This window comes from Taudactylus pleione, unplaced genomic scaffold (assembly GCF_031769625.1).
Source record: "Taudactylus pleione unplaced genomic scaffold, aTauple2 ptg000504l, whole genome shotgun sequence".
Taxonomy (NCBI): Eukaryota; Metazoa; Chordata; class Amphibia; order Anura; family Myobatrachidae; genus Taudactylus; species Taudactylus pleione.
Genome location: NW_028284906.1, coordinates 1,282,541 through 1,297,419, shown reverse-complemented (window position 1 = coordinate 1,297,419; position 14,879 = coordinate 1,282,541). Strand labels below are relative to the sequence as shown.

Here is a 14,879-nt window from a genome sequence, read left to right as displayed (position 1 = left end):
GGGAGAGGGGACTGTACAGTGATATATGAGGGGGAATAACACAGCTCCCAGCATACACTGATATGTGGTATTATTATTATATAGGGGAGAGAGGACTGTACAGTGATATATGAGGGGGAATAACACAGCTCCCAGCATACACTGATATGTGGTATTATTATTATATAGGGGAGAGAGGACTGTACAGTGATATATGAGGGGGAATAACACAGCTCCCAGCACACACTGATATGTGGTATTATTATTATATAGAGGGGAGGGGACTGTACAGTGATATATGAGGGGGAATAACACAGCTCCCATCACACACTGATATGTGGTATTATTATTATATAGGGGAGAGGGGACTGTACAGTGATATATGAGGGGAATAACACAGCTCCCAGCACACACTGATATGTGGTATTATTATTATATAGGGGAGAGGGGACTGTACAGTGATATATGAGGGGGAATAAAACAGCTCCCGGCACACACTGATATGTGCTATTATTATTATATAGGGGAGAGGGGACTGTACAGTGATATATGAGGGGGAATAACACAGCTCCCAGCATACACTGATATGTGGTATTATTATTATATAGAGGGGAGGGGACTGTACAGTGATATATGAGGGGGAATAACACAGCTCCCATCACACACTGATATGTGGTATAATTATTATATAGGGAGGAGGGGACCGTACAATGATATGAGAGGGAGTCACACAGCTCCCAGCACACACTGATATGTGGTATTATATAGGGGAGAGGGGACCGTACAGTGATATTTGAGGGGGAATCACACAGCTCCCAGCACACACTGATATGTGGTATTATTATATAGGGGAGAGGGGACAGTACAGTGATATATGAGGGGGAATAACACAGCTCCCAGCACACACTGATATGCAGTATTATTATTATATAGGGGGAGGGGACTGTACAGGGATATATGAGGGGGAATAACACAGCTCCCAGCACACACTGGTATGTGGTATGTTTATTATATAGGGGGAGAGAACCGTACAGAATTATATGAGGGGGAATAACACAGCTCCCAGCACATTGCAGTGTTCTCCCCAGAAATTTTTTCCAATCGGGTGGCATCCAAAAGTAGCCGGGTGGGTGCCTTAGCAATTATGCGCGCGCCGGAAAAAGGGGTATCTCCCTTGCCAATCCAGTCTGACAGGTCTCAGGCTGTTCCCCCACTGGCTCTCAGTCAAAAGTGCCCATTATACAGTGCCCCCTGTAGTTTTTACCTTTTATGCATTGCTTCCTGTAGTTTAACTTTGCCCTTATGCATTGCCCCCTGGCTGAAGTAGTGCCCCTATGTAGTGCTTCCAGACTGGTCCCTTATGCAGTGCCCCCAGGTTTAATAGTGTCCCTTATGCAGTGCCCCCAGGCTGGCCCCTTATGCAGTGCACCCAGGTTTAATAGTGCCCCTTATGCAGTGTCCCCAGGCTGGCCCCTTATGCTGTACCCCCAGGTTTAATAGTGTCACTTATGCAGTGCCCCGAGACTTAAATAGTGTCCCCAGGCTGGTCCTGGCCCCAGCCCAGCACTTACCTTTACTTGCTGGCCGCTCCCGCTACCTCGCGCTGAGTGGGATCTAAGTAGATCCAGCAGGCGCGCGGGGCAGGCTCCTCACGTCGTGGATGACGTCACCCACACAGTGCATCACTGGGAACGCTGGCCTCTTAAGCGATCGGAGGCTTCTTTAGCCTCCGGTCACTTCAGAGGCCAGCGTTCCACAGCGGGGGTTGGCGGGGAAAAGTGCTAGGGTGCAGGCTGTTTCTGCCGGGCGATGCGCCCGCAGTAAACAGCCTGGGGAGAACACTGCACTGATATGTGGTATAATTATTATTATAAAGGGGAGAGTCCAGGATTGTGCATTGGTATGTAAGTGTGGCCATTATCAGCCAAACTTGGGCAGAACTCAGGGATTCTACTGTACGTTTGTCTTTTTTCAAACTATCAAAACAGGTTTGTAGTGACCTAATGTTTATGTGGCTATTTATAATTTGCCAGTGTCTGTGAGGGCCATGAACAAATCTCTGCTTCCCCTTGTACTATTCCATAGTAACTTATAGTGGTGTCTGTCAGACTACTCTTGTAGCACGCACAAAGTACCACATTGCCTTGGTTGAAGAATGGACCTTGAAGAACATCTGCAGCCTTCATCTTTTACATTGTCCTCACCTATAACCCCACCCCATTGATTCTGAGGATTCTCACTGTGTACTAACATGTTTTAGCCCTGAAAAGGACTTATCGATCCATTTATATAGAGTATGTAGACACGGTTAACTCAATACTGAGGTGTGATTCTCTCTTCAGTGGCTGCTTTTCTTTTATGCTGAGCTGCCAAGCGTGCTTGTACTTCCTCTGAGGTCTCCTCACCTCTTGCCTCTCTCTAACTTCTAGCAGCTGAGGAGCTGCGACCCAGACTGGATGGCTTTTCTGAAACTTAGTCTTTGGTTGTGCTTTAAGAGTGAATAGTCCTGAATAGGTCCACACTTGTAAAGGTTGAGATGTGAAAGAACTAAACATAGGGCTCGATCCAATTAGGTGCGAATTGCAAGTAGCGAGTTTGTTTCTTGAAACTCGCACACTTCGCTGCGAAGCGCGCTCCCGAGAATTCTCCAATCCAATTAAAAATGCCTATTCGCACTACTCGCAGCGGAGGGGAGCGAATTGACTGGCAAATGAGATTTGCGAGAAATGCATGAAAATGTGGGGAGACCATCCTGGACCCCTCAAAATGGATAATTTCGTTAGCAAGACTGTATAGACGGCTGTTTGTGGCCATTAGGAAGTTACTGTATGTTTTAAAATGGTGTCAAATGGCTGATTTGTGCTTTTTTTTTTTTAAATGCAAGAAAATGATTTAAAACAAGCTTTTTTCGTTTAATCTCAAACGAATGAAATGAAAAATGCAAAAAAAGTAGGAAAAAGGGTGATTTTGGGGTACTTTGAGGGTACATTGAAAAATGGAAAACAAATTATATAAACAATTATTTTTCAACGTAAAAAATATTGTAATTAACTTTGGGGTGCCTAAACTAACGGAAAAGTTTATTTTGGGGTAATTTAAAGATATTTTTTTTTTTATTATCCCAAAAAATTACATGTAATTTTTGGAGTAACTACTTCAAATGAAAACTTCCAAATGCCTAAATAGTCATTAGGGGGGTGTACAAGGGGTTCAGCACAGTGTCCCAACATTTTAACCTTTAAAATAAAGATTTTCCTTTCCATCTCTCACCCTCAGGGAGTTGCGATTGTAAAGTTGCGAATTCAGTCTCAGTGATCAGTGTGAGCTGCTAATTGAATTGCAAAATTAATTCGCTATTCGAATTCGAAGTGATAATCGCAACTCGCAATTCGCACCCAATAGGATTGACCCCCATAGTTTGAATGTTAGACTAAAGGGAGAAAGCTTTGACAAGCAACACAGAAGTCCTTCACACCTGGATAACAATGCTATTTAGGAGTAATTGGCAGTGGATGCAGCTGTATTCTGACTGTTTGGATGTGGTATATTAGGAGTGACTTACAGGACAGAAATCAGTATAGCTTCCCAAATCACTGCGAATTCAGAAATCATTGCCGAGCAGCAATCTCTGCAGACCAACGGAAATGTGCTTGAAGAAAATCAGTAACTGTCAGTGCAGGTGCAGTGTGACAGTTGGAAGTAAATAGTAACGGTCAGTGCAGGTGCAGTGTGACAGGTGATCCTCTAACTCCTCTCCCGTTGGTTATGTATCCCACTGGTACATATCAGCCTGTGCCTTGAGATCAGTGCTGTTTTAGGCACTGGAAGACATCCTGGGCGAACTTGCTCAAACCAATATTTGAAATTGGAGACTCCACGGCCTACTTGGTGGGCACCATGTTAGGCCTCCATGGCCCTGACGACCTTCAGACTTATCCAGAAACCTAATCCTGATCAAACTACACCACCATGCCAAATTTAGTGGAACTAGGTTCAGGTTTAGAGCAGCTGTAGTTAGTCTTCCACACTGATATTCTTCTATTTTTACTTATGTCTTGTATAATTTATTGGTAATCATGTGTTATTTTATTGTTTTGTGTGTTTTATAAGTTAAAGAAATGACTGATCTAAAGGCAGAAGATATAGCGGGAGAAAAGGAGGCGTATATGATGGGTAGTCAGCAGTTTAAAGTGGAGGAAATCCCTACATGTATCAGCGCAGGTAAGTAATAATCATTTATTAATGAAGAGTCACATTATCTTCTTGTTCAGTCACTACAGCAATCTCTTATCATGCACCCTCCTCTGTCAGTACAAACTAATGAGGGAAATGTATCTGCCCAGTTGGGCAGATACTCATTCTCTCTCTCTCACATTGTGTCACTGTGTGCTACCAGCACAGAGATCTGACCAGTCTCCTCTTCACACTCCTTGGTGTATCTCACACATAAGGAGCCATCAGTCCCTATTATACGCCTGCCCTCCCCCTCACATCATGTCACTGTGTGTTACCAGCCCAGAGATCTGACCAGTCTCCTCCTCACACTCCCTGGTTTATCTCACACATAAGGAGCCATCAGTCCCTATTATACTCCTGCTCTCCACCTCACATCATGTCACTGTGTGTTACCAGCCCAGAGATCTGACCAGTATCCTTCTCACACTCTCCGGTGTAGCTCATATTTTCGAAACCATCCCGGGACCTCAGTGCGAAGGGGGATTAAGTCCGTTGGCTGCAGCGGTGCAGGGAGTGTTACTGTATTCGGGAGTCTAGTCCTAGATGCAGTGATATGAGCTATAGAACGGGAGCCTTGCTCACAATACCCCACCACTGAAAGAGTTCTGCTACAGCACTAGCCCCTGGGGTTTGTTTGGTATGAAAGTCTGATACAAGTGTAATATTTAAAAATGAGAGATATGGTAAGAACTTACCCTTGTTATCTCTATTTCTTCGAAGTCCATAGGTTCCACAGGGTTGACCTTGGGATATAGCTGGATGTGGATCCACTGGAACCAGGCAGTTAAAAGCTTTATCTCCCAGGATGCACTGGGTCCATCCTCCTCTATACCCGCCCCCAAGCCACAGGCACCTCAATTGGTAAGTAGCCAAGGCCGGAGGAGGACTGGAACACACAAGAACCATACTCACAGAAAACGAGACGGAAAACTGGTGGCCAGTAACACAGCCCATATAAAGCCAGGTACATCAGGGCTGGTACCCTGTGGACCTTATGGACTTAAAAGAAAGAGAGATAACTGGTAAGTTCTTTCCATATCTCTCATTTTCTTCTTCGGGGTCCATAGAGGGTATATAGGGTTGACCTTGGGGATGTCCCAAAGCAGTCCAATTAAGGGCAGGGACACTCCTGCGCTGAGAGGAGATTCCAGCGAGGTGTTAAAAGCATAGAACCTCAGAAAGGTCTGGATGGAAGACAACGTGGCCGCCTTACACAGCTGAACAGCCGTGGCGCCACGGCGAGCTGCCCACGAGTAGAATAAGCCTTAACAGAGGCTGGAACAGGCAGGCCCGCCTGTGTATAAGCCTCAGAAATAGCCAAACGAAGCCATCTAGCTGAAGTTTGTTTATTAGCCAACCATCCCCTCTGAAATGCAAAGAGTTCCGAAGGGAACTGGTCTGGTCCACATAAATTTTGAGAGCATGGACCACTTCCAAGGAGGCCTCACCAGCCGAGAGGTCTGGTGACCGAAAGGCCAGTACAACAATCTCCTGATTAATGTGGAAATTAGAAACCACTTTAGGTAGAAAACTTGGACAAGTGCGAAGTGCCACCCTGTCCTGGTGAAATATCAGAAAGGGAGGATGACAGGGAAGCGCCCCCAATTCTGATACCCTCCTGGCCAAAGCAATCGCCAGGAGAAAGAGTCTTTTCCAGTCGCTATCCTTCGCTGGAACCATACAGGTAGTGCAGAAACATGAACTTTTAAGGAGACCAGGCGTAAGCTGATATCCAAACCAGACTGAAGGAACGCCAAAATACTACAAGCACAAAACACTTGAGGATCATAATTTCACGTGCCACACCACTGAAAATAGGTATGCCACACTCTGTGGTAGATCCTGGCTGTGGCAGGCTTGTGAGCTAGAGAAGCCCTTGGACTTTAAGATGGATGTCTCAAGAGCCAAGCCGTCAAAGACAGACGACCCAGATCTGGGTAAAGGCAGGAACCCTGAGACAACAAGTCCAGACATAGAGGCAGCAGGAACGGAGTGTCGACGGAGAGACTCCGAAGATCTGAGTACCAAGGATGTCTGGGCCAAGCCGAAGCCACCAGCAGAATAGTGCCGCCGTCCTGCTTGAGTTTCTGAAGAACTCGAGGAAGCAGTGATATCTGAGGGAATAGATACGCAAACTGGAATGTCCACCTCACCGGCAGAGCGTCCACCAAGCTTGCTTCGGCATCTCTTGTTTTGGACCCGTACACTGGCAACTTGTGATTGTGATGGGAGGCCATGAGGTCCACCTCTGGCAGGCCCCATTTATCCACAAGAAGTTGAAACACCTCTTGGTAAAGAGACCATTCCCTGGGATGCACGTTGTGATGGCTGAGGAAGTCCGCCTCCCAATTGAGGACTCCTGGAATGAACACTGCCGAGATGGCTGGAAGGTGGCAGTCCACCCAAGACAAGATGCGTGACACCTCTGTCTTCGCTGCTCAACTGCGAGTGCTCCCTTGATGGTTGATGTACGCCACCGCTGTGGCATTGTTGGACTGAACCTGCACGGCTTTTCCTTCGAGAACGTGACTTGACAACTGGAAGACCCTGTACACTGCCCGAAGTTCCAGAATGTTGATCAGGAGAATTGCTTCTTCCGCTGTCCAATGGCCTTGAAGTGAAAGTGGACCTGTCTCTGCACCCCAACCCTGGAGACTGGCATCTGTTGTCAGAAGATCCCCTGGTGAGATGTCTGAAGCCACGAGTACAGAGACAGGCGCACCTCCGGAGACAACACCAGCATCTGAGTCCTGATCCGGTGTGGTAACCCGTTCCATTTGGAAAGAATTCGCCCCTGCAGGGGCCTGGAATGCAACTGGGCATATTTCACCATGTCAAACACAGACACCATGGAAACTAGAACCCGCATTGCCAAGTGAACTGACACCCGACAACTGTTCAGGGAACTGTGTACCCGCAGTTGTAGGGAGGAGATCTTTTCTGGGGTTAGAAAGATCCTCTGCTGATGAGAATTCAGAAGGGCTCCCAAATGAACCATCCTCTGAGGGAATTAGGGAGGACTTTTTCCAATTTACCCGTGCGCTTGCAGACAAGCGATCGTCAGGTGTAGATGTCGTAGAAGTACCGCCAGCAAAAGGAGGTTGTCGATATATGGCAGAAGCCCTATACCTTGGCTCCGCAGATGGGCAGCCATGACAGCCATCCTTGGAGCTGTGGAGAGGCCAAAGGACAGCGCCTGAAACTTGGAAGTGTTGATGCCGTATAGCAAACCGCAGATACCACTGGTGTGAAGGCGCTATGGGAACATGAAGGTAGGTGTCCTGGATGTCCAGGGAGACCATGTAGTCCCCAGGTTCCATATCCAGAATGATGGAACGCAAAGTCTCCATCTTGAATCTGAGCACTCTGAGGAACTTGTTCAGAGATTTCAGATTGAGAATAGGCCGATGAGACCCATTGGGTTTCTGAACCAGAGTAGTAACCCGTCCCGCGCTAAGAAAGCGGAACTGGAACAATGACCCCTGCTTTCAGCAAGGACTCTATGGCTCCCCGAATCTGCAAGGCCTTGGTTTCATCCAGAAGAGGACTCGTAAAGAAAAACTGGTGGGGAGGTCTGTGACGAAAGGAGAGGACGTACCCCTAGGAGACCACTCGTACCCAAGCATCCGTGGTTGTATTGCACCAGCACTGGGCGAATTGAAGAAGTCGGCCTCATACTCTGGGATCCCTCAGAGGGAGGCACATCCCATCAGGCTGAGGGTTTATCCTCTGGCTTGGAAGTAGGGTGTGTAGTGCTCCAAGCTTGTTTCTTAGGCTTAGGGGTTGACTTGGCTGCCGATTGTCTAGGGAAGGGCTGACCTTTGGACTTCCCTGAGAATGAAAGGACCGAAATGCAGAGGTCCTAGCCTTTGAAGGCGCAGCTGCCAATGGCAGAAAAGCTGACTTAGACTTCGCCAGGGTGTCTACAATTTTGTCCAGGTCTGGGCCAAACATTATCTCCCCATTGAAGGGCAAGGCCTCCAGGCCCTTTTTTGAATCGGCATCCGCCCTCTAGGAGCGTAACCACAAAGAGCGGCGAGCAGACACAGCTGCGGCCGAGACTCTGGAGGTCAGTAGACTGGCATCCAAAGCCGCCTCACCAATATAGGCAGCGGCATCTTTCATCTGTCCCACTAAACCTATCTGAGCCTTAGGAGCTTCCTCCAGGGAAAGTATGCTCCAGCACATTGGCCCAGCTCTCAATGGCCTTCGTCAACAAGGAGATAGCCATGGACGGACGGGCCACAGCCCCTGAGAGAGAATAGATTGATTTCAAGCAAGTCTCCACCTTCCTGTCCGTGGAATCTTTTAGGGATGAAATGGAAGGCATAGGCAGTGTAGCACTCTTCATTAAGCGAGTAACGTGAGAATTACCGCAGGCGGAGATTCCCACTTTTTGCAATGACTTGCAGGAAACGGATAACTGGAAGCTAAACGTTTTTGCGGCTGAAACCTCTTACTAGGTGATTGCCAGGCCTCCGCCATGTGGTCTTTTAGCTGGTCAGAGAGAGGAAAAACTGCTGAAGTCACTTTTGCCTGTATGAAATTTGGGTATTTGGACTTAGGGGCCAGGACGTCATCCTCTATGTCAAGAATGGATCGAACTGCCCTTACCAATGCTGGCACATTAATAGAAGATTTAGGTTCCACCTCCCAGACAGGGGAATACGATTCAGATCCCTAAGGCATTTCCCCATCATCCGAAGACGCGTCCGTATCTGACAGTTGCGTAGACTGGGATGACATAAGCTGCCTTCTGAGGCTTTTCACTCCATAGTATGGTCTGAAAGGCTGAAGAAGAGGCCGCTAAACTCTGGACTGAACTAGAGAACACATCCACCCAAGGAGGCTAACCACCTTGCGGAAGTCCCTGGAAGTGAATAACAGACTGCTGAGACACCGGAGGAGACTGCATATAGAGCGGTAACCCCTGATAGGGAGTAACAGTCTGCGGCCCAGTAGTAGACTGCAATAACTGCGGAATACACTGAGAGGGGAGGATGGCTGTTTGGGGTAACCCCATATGGGGGAGAACGGCCGGGACCACCAGGCGATGCGCGATGGAGGCCGGCACCTGAGAAAACACCGCCCAAGGAGGGTCCTGTCCCATAGTTGGGGCGGGTTGGAGGGACCAGGCTGCTGATAGCACCTCACACACAGCCCATCCTGCGATAAATTCTCCTTACTGACCCCTGTAACGCAGCGCCTGCAGGAGTAGGAGCAGTGAAAGGGATAGGTATAGACTGACAGTATTTAGAAATGCCTAGTCAGTCAGCACTAGCAAAAGTCACATACAATGCAGAAAGTAATACTGCACCTTGTCACTATAATCAGCCTGCCCGGATTCAGAGTCTGGGAGGGCTATAGTGCTGCATACACTGTCCCTGCAGGGAAGAAGGATACAGGGGGTCCGGTCCACGCAAAGCCTGGGAGATCTGCGCTGCCACTATAGACAAAGATGGCCACCGGAGAACTCAGAGGGGGTGTGGCTATAGAGCAGTAGTTCAGTGACGCCAGACCTGAGCAGAAAGGTGGGCTGAGCTGAGGGGAGGAGCCGCTAAACAGGGAAGGCTGCCTCCCCTGGCTATTAACAAGTTGCCTGCATAAATACACAGATCACCGCAAGCGGTGACCCGCGACCTTACCTGTCCCCGTCGATCCGGCAGCAGTCCTGGGAGCCCACAGAGCCCGGCTAGCACAGACTCTGGGGTCCCGCCGTGATCCCCAGATCTGTAGTGGCGGCGCAGCGCCGGCGGGGTGACGGAGCGGCAGCTTGGACAATCCAATGCTGCCGCTCTGAAGAGTTTAAAAGTAAAGAAGAGACTAAAACTCATAAAATTAAAAAGTAGCTTAGTTGCTGCTAATCAGCCCCCCCTGCGCTAACGGTGACCCGACCGTCCGGGCACCATCTTCAACTGAGGTGCCTGTGGCTCGGGGGCGGGGTATAGAGGAGGATGGATCCAGTGCATCCTGTGAGCTAAAGCTTTTAACTGCGTGGTGCCTGTGGATCCAGATCCAGCTATACCCCAAGGTCAACTCTGTGGACCCCCTATGGAAGAAAGTATCATTGCACTTACCTCTTCCCAGGTGGTCTATGGGGATTTGGATCCCTTTTTGGGCTGCTGGTCTTCCCCCTCCCAGGGAATCAGAGTGGCCTCCCATGCAGCCTCCTGCAGTGACATGAGGAGATGCAGGGAGAGCTAGCCAGCACAGCCACCTGATTGTTTTCTTGAAGCACCAAGGAGATGACACTCTGTGGCCAAGAGGCTGCTGTCTGGGGATCTTTTCTCCCTGCCTCTGGGCCCAAATTCAGGGTAGTTTCCATGCAGAATTCTGGAAGTAAATTTTTAGTGGTCACCCACAGATTTGCTGGCACCTGGGCTACTGTTTAACTTATTGTTTGGCGTTTCTCCTGGACGCTCTTTAGGTATTTTTCTCTGATATCTGGATATGGGGATCTTAGACAGACAGTCTCACAGATCCGCCCTGTCACACTGCTGGGGATGTGAGGACCCTAGACATAATGTCACAGATCTGCCCTGTCACACTGCTGGGGATGTGGGGACCCTAGACATAGTGTCACAGGTCTGCCCTGTCACACTGCTGGGGATGTGAGGACCCTAGACGTAATGTCACAGGTCTGCCCTGTCACACTGCTGGGGATGTGAGGACCCTAGACATAGTGTCACAGATCTGCCCTGTCACACTGCTGGGGATGTGAAGTACATTGTACCATATCTTTTGTGAAAATTTAAAAATGAACACTAATGATATATATTTATTCCCTGATATAAAGAGCTTTGACATTTCCCATTGTTCCAACCTGTTTATTGAAACATTTATGAGATGCCTCCTTATATACTTGTTAAATGCACCATAGGGAGTCATACCTAGAGAGCTTTCCCCATCCAATATAAATGGTTAGGTTACTGTACACACATCACCTGATAATCACGTATATACAATGTACTCAGTCACTGTGTGTCTCCTACAGACGGCCCCATTAACAGAAATACACCAGAGAGATGGCCCCGTCCTCTGTATTCCCAGGATTGTACAGTGGTTAATCACAGGACCCCACAGGAGGATCAGGTAATATAGGCTCTTCCTGAAGATTGCAATACCAAAGTGACTTTTCATGAATTAATCTGCATCTTGCATGCTGATATTTTACTATTCTAATATTTATTCTGATCTAATTTACTGACATTATTAAAGTGTTATTTTGTGGGTAATTTAGGATGAAGACCTGATTTGTATTAAGGAACAAGACATACAGGGAGAAGAAGAGACTTATGTGACTGATATGAAAATAGAAGATATAGAGGGAGAAGAAGAGACGTATGTGACTGATATGAAGGCAGAAGATACAGAGGGAGAAGAAGAGATGTATGTGACTGATATGAAGGCAGAAGATATAGAAGGAGAAGAAGAGACGTATGTGACTGATATGAAGGCAGAAGATACAGAAGGAGAAGAAGAGATGTATGTGACTGATATGAAGGCAGAAGATACAGAGGGAGAAGAAGAGACGTATGTGACTGATATGAAGGCAGAAGATATAGAGGGAGAAGAAGAGACGTATGTGACTGATATGAAGGCAGAAGATACAGAGGGAGAAGGAGAGACGTATATGAGGGGAGATCAGCAGAGTAAGGAGGAGGAAATCCCTACAGATATCAGCACAGGTGAGTAATAAACGCTTATTACAGAAAATAGACATATTCTCATTGCTCAGTCACTACAACAATCTCTTATCCTACACCCTCCTCTGTTAGTGAGCAATTTGTTAATTTGTAAATCTAATTAGAGGTGGGTACTGCAGATTCATCCACAATTTACACGAGACATGGAAAGTGCAATCAGACCGTGAGAGCATGTAGTTTGTCTTCAATGAGTGTAATATATTACTCCACACAGACTCCACCCACTGCGATGAATCAGTGCTCTGAGAAAAGTCAGATGAGTGCATGGTCTATCTCAGTAGATGTTTCATGCTGACTCATTTAGTAGTTATCGTGCAGTTTCATCTGAGGAATAACTTGTGAGAGTAAATCGTTACCTTTTAAATGCCCTCATACACCATTTAATGTGTGTGTATATAGAGAGAGAGTAATAAGACGAGAAGGTGTTTATAGAGTATAAAATAAAACACCAAATGATGGTAGTAATAAAGGTATTGTGGTACTCCATATCTGGAATACAGCCCAGCACTAAGGATAGAGAGGACTTATGGGGTAGTAATATAGAATTTTCTATATGATCCCTGGGGAAGTTTTTCACATGAAACGCATTGGTGGTTCCTTTTCATCTTCCAAAGGCTCCCTCAGCCAGGAACGACCACTGCAGCTGTTGGATCACCGATTCTGTAGGATTTGGGTGAATTATATTGATTGATTCGCTGTTTGTATAGCTTTATATTATACGTGTTTTGAATCCTATATTTTCATATGTAAAATTCCAAATTACTACAACCTGAGTATTCTCTGTGTGCTTGGTGCTGGGCTGTATTCCAGATTTAGAGATCATTAAAAGTGGTTAAGGTGTCCAAGGGGATGAATTTATCCTGATTTCTATTACCCATGAGTGGAACCTTACTCAGATAAGCATATCCTATTTCTTCTTCGGGGTCCATAGGAATTACCCTGGGGTATATAGTTGGATCACATCCAATGCACCAAACGGCTAAGCTTTGGGGCTCCCAGCATGCACTGTTCCTCGTCCCTATATACCTCGTCCCTAGCCACAGGCATATTCAGTTGTTTCATTTATGTTCTACCTTAGTTTTCTAACTTCAGAGTTTAGCGGTACCAGGCGCCATGGAAGATGATTGTACCACGACTCCTACTGCCTCCTAACGGCGTCAAGACACTAGCATTGCTATATGCCCTGAGGTTCTTAACAGGCCTCAGCTTGGCTTGACTAGCGTCATCCGCTGAGGTCCGGGACTGCGGTCGGGGCACGGAGATGTCAGGTAAGTGGTTCCTCTTGGGGAATCGTGTGCAAAGCAGTCCGCCTCCGGTATTAAAACACGTCCAAGGCGGCTGCGGGTGAAGGTCTCGTATGACGTTTCATCACTAAGGCGGCCGGGGCCATATCGTCTGTCGCCGGGATGGGTGGTAAAATGCACTATAGGGCACACAGTCACTGTGAGGTCAGCATACCCGGCCGTCAAAAATCGCAGCCTAGGGGATATAGGCGCTCCCCCGGCCGCTCCTCCCCCCAGATGTAAACTTCCGGTATGGATTCCTGCGTCTGGTCTGCTATAATTGACCACCTCATGTGTGAGACTCGTGCAGTATAGAGTTTGTCCGTGCACTAGCTGCTGTGTGTATACTGTGTATGTATGTATTGTATGTGACTGTATGCTAGCTGCTGTATGTACACTGTGTATGTATTATATGTGACTGTAATGCTAGCTGCTGTGTGTATACTGTGTATGTATGTATTGTATGTGACTGTATGCTAGCTGCTGTGTGTACACTGTGTATGTATGCATTGTATGTGACTGTATGCTAGCTGCTGTATGTACACTGTGTATGTATGTATTGTGTGTGACTGTAATGCTAGCTGCTGTGTGTACACTGTGTATGTATGCATTGTATGTGACTGTAATGCTAGCTGCTGTGTGTATACTGTGTATGTATGTATTGTATGTGATTGTATGCTAGCTGCTGTGTGTACACTGTGTATGCATTGTATGTGACTAATACTAGCTGCTGTGTGTACACTGTGTATGTATGTATTGTGTGTGACTGTATGCTAGCCGCTGTGTGTACACTGTGTATGTATGTATTGTATGTGACTGTATGCTAGCCGCTGTGTGTACACTGTGTATGTATGTATTGTGTGTGACTGTATGCTAGCCGCTGTGTGTACACTGTGTATGTATGCATTGTATGTGACTGTATGCTAGCTGCTGTGTGTACACTGTGTATGTATGTATTGTGTGTGACTGTATGCTAGCCGCTGTGTGTACACTGTGTATGTATGTATTGTGTGTGACTGTATGCTAGCCTCTGTGTGTACACTGTGTATGTATGCATTGTATGTGACTGTATGCTAGCTGCTGTGTGTACACTGTGCATGTATGTATTGTATGTGACTGTATGCTAGCTGCTGTGTGTACACTGTGTATGTATGTATTGTGTGTGACTGTATGCTAGCTGCTGTGTGTACACTGTGTATGTATGTATGTATTGTATGTGACTGTAATGCTAGCTGCTGTGTGTATAATGTGTATGTATGTATTGCATGTGATTGTATGCTAGCTGCTGTGTGTACACTGTGTATGTATGTATTGTATGTGACTGTAATGCTAGCTGCTGTGTGTACACTGTGTATGTATGTATTGTGTGTGACTGTATGCTAGTCGCTGTGTGTACACTGTGTATGTATGCATTGTATGTGACTGTATGCTAGCTGCTGTGTGTACACTGTGTATGTATGTATTGTGTGTGACTGTATGCTAGCTGCTGTGTGTACACTGTGTATGTATGCATTGTATGTGACTGTAATGCTAGCTGCTGTATGTATACTGTGTATGTATGCAGTGTATGTGACTGTAATGCTAGCTGCTGTATGTATACTGTGTATGTATGCATTGTATGTGACTGTATGCTAGCTGCTGTGTTTATACTGTGTATTTATGCAGTGTATGTGAC

At 46.8% G+C, this 14,879-nt stretch overlaps 1 protein-coding gene across 1 annotated transcript in view; it reads left to right on the top strand.

Annotated features, from left to right (window-relative positions):
- The window catches only part of LOC148501737 (uncharacterized), an 85,992-nt gene that overhangs the window by 363 nt on the left and 70,750 nt on the right, over window positions 1-14,879 (top strand). The window contains exons 2-4 of the mRNA XM_088450037.1: window positions 4,090-4,200; window positions 11,210-11,307; window positions 11,456-11,903. Of these exons, the coding sequence (XP_088306163.1) occupies window positions 4,098-4,200; window positions 11,210-11,307; window positions 11,456-11,903 (649 nt within the window). The 5' untranslated portion in view covers window positions 4,090-4,097. The remainder of the gene's footprint in view (window positions 1-4,089; window positions 4,201-11,209; window positions 11,308-11,455; window positions 11,904-14,879) is intronic.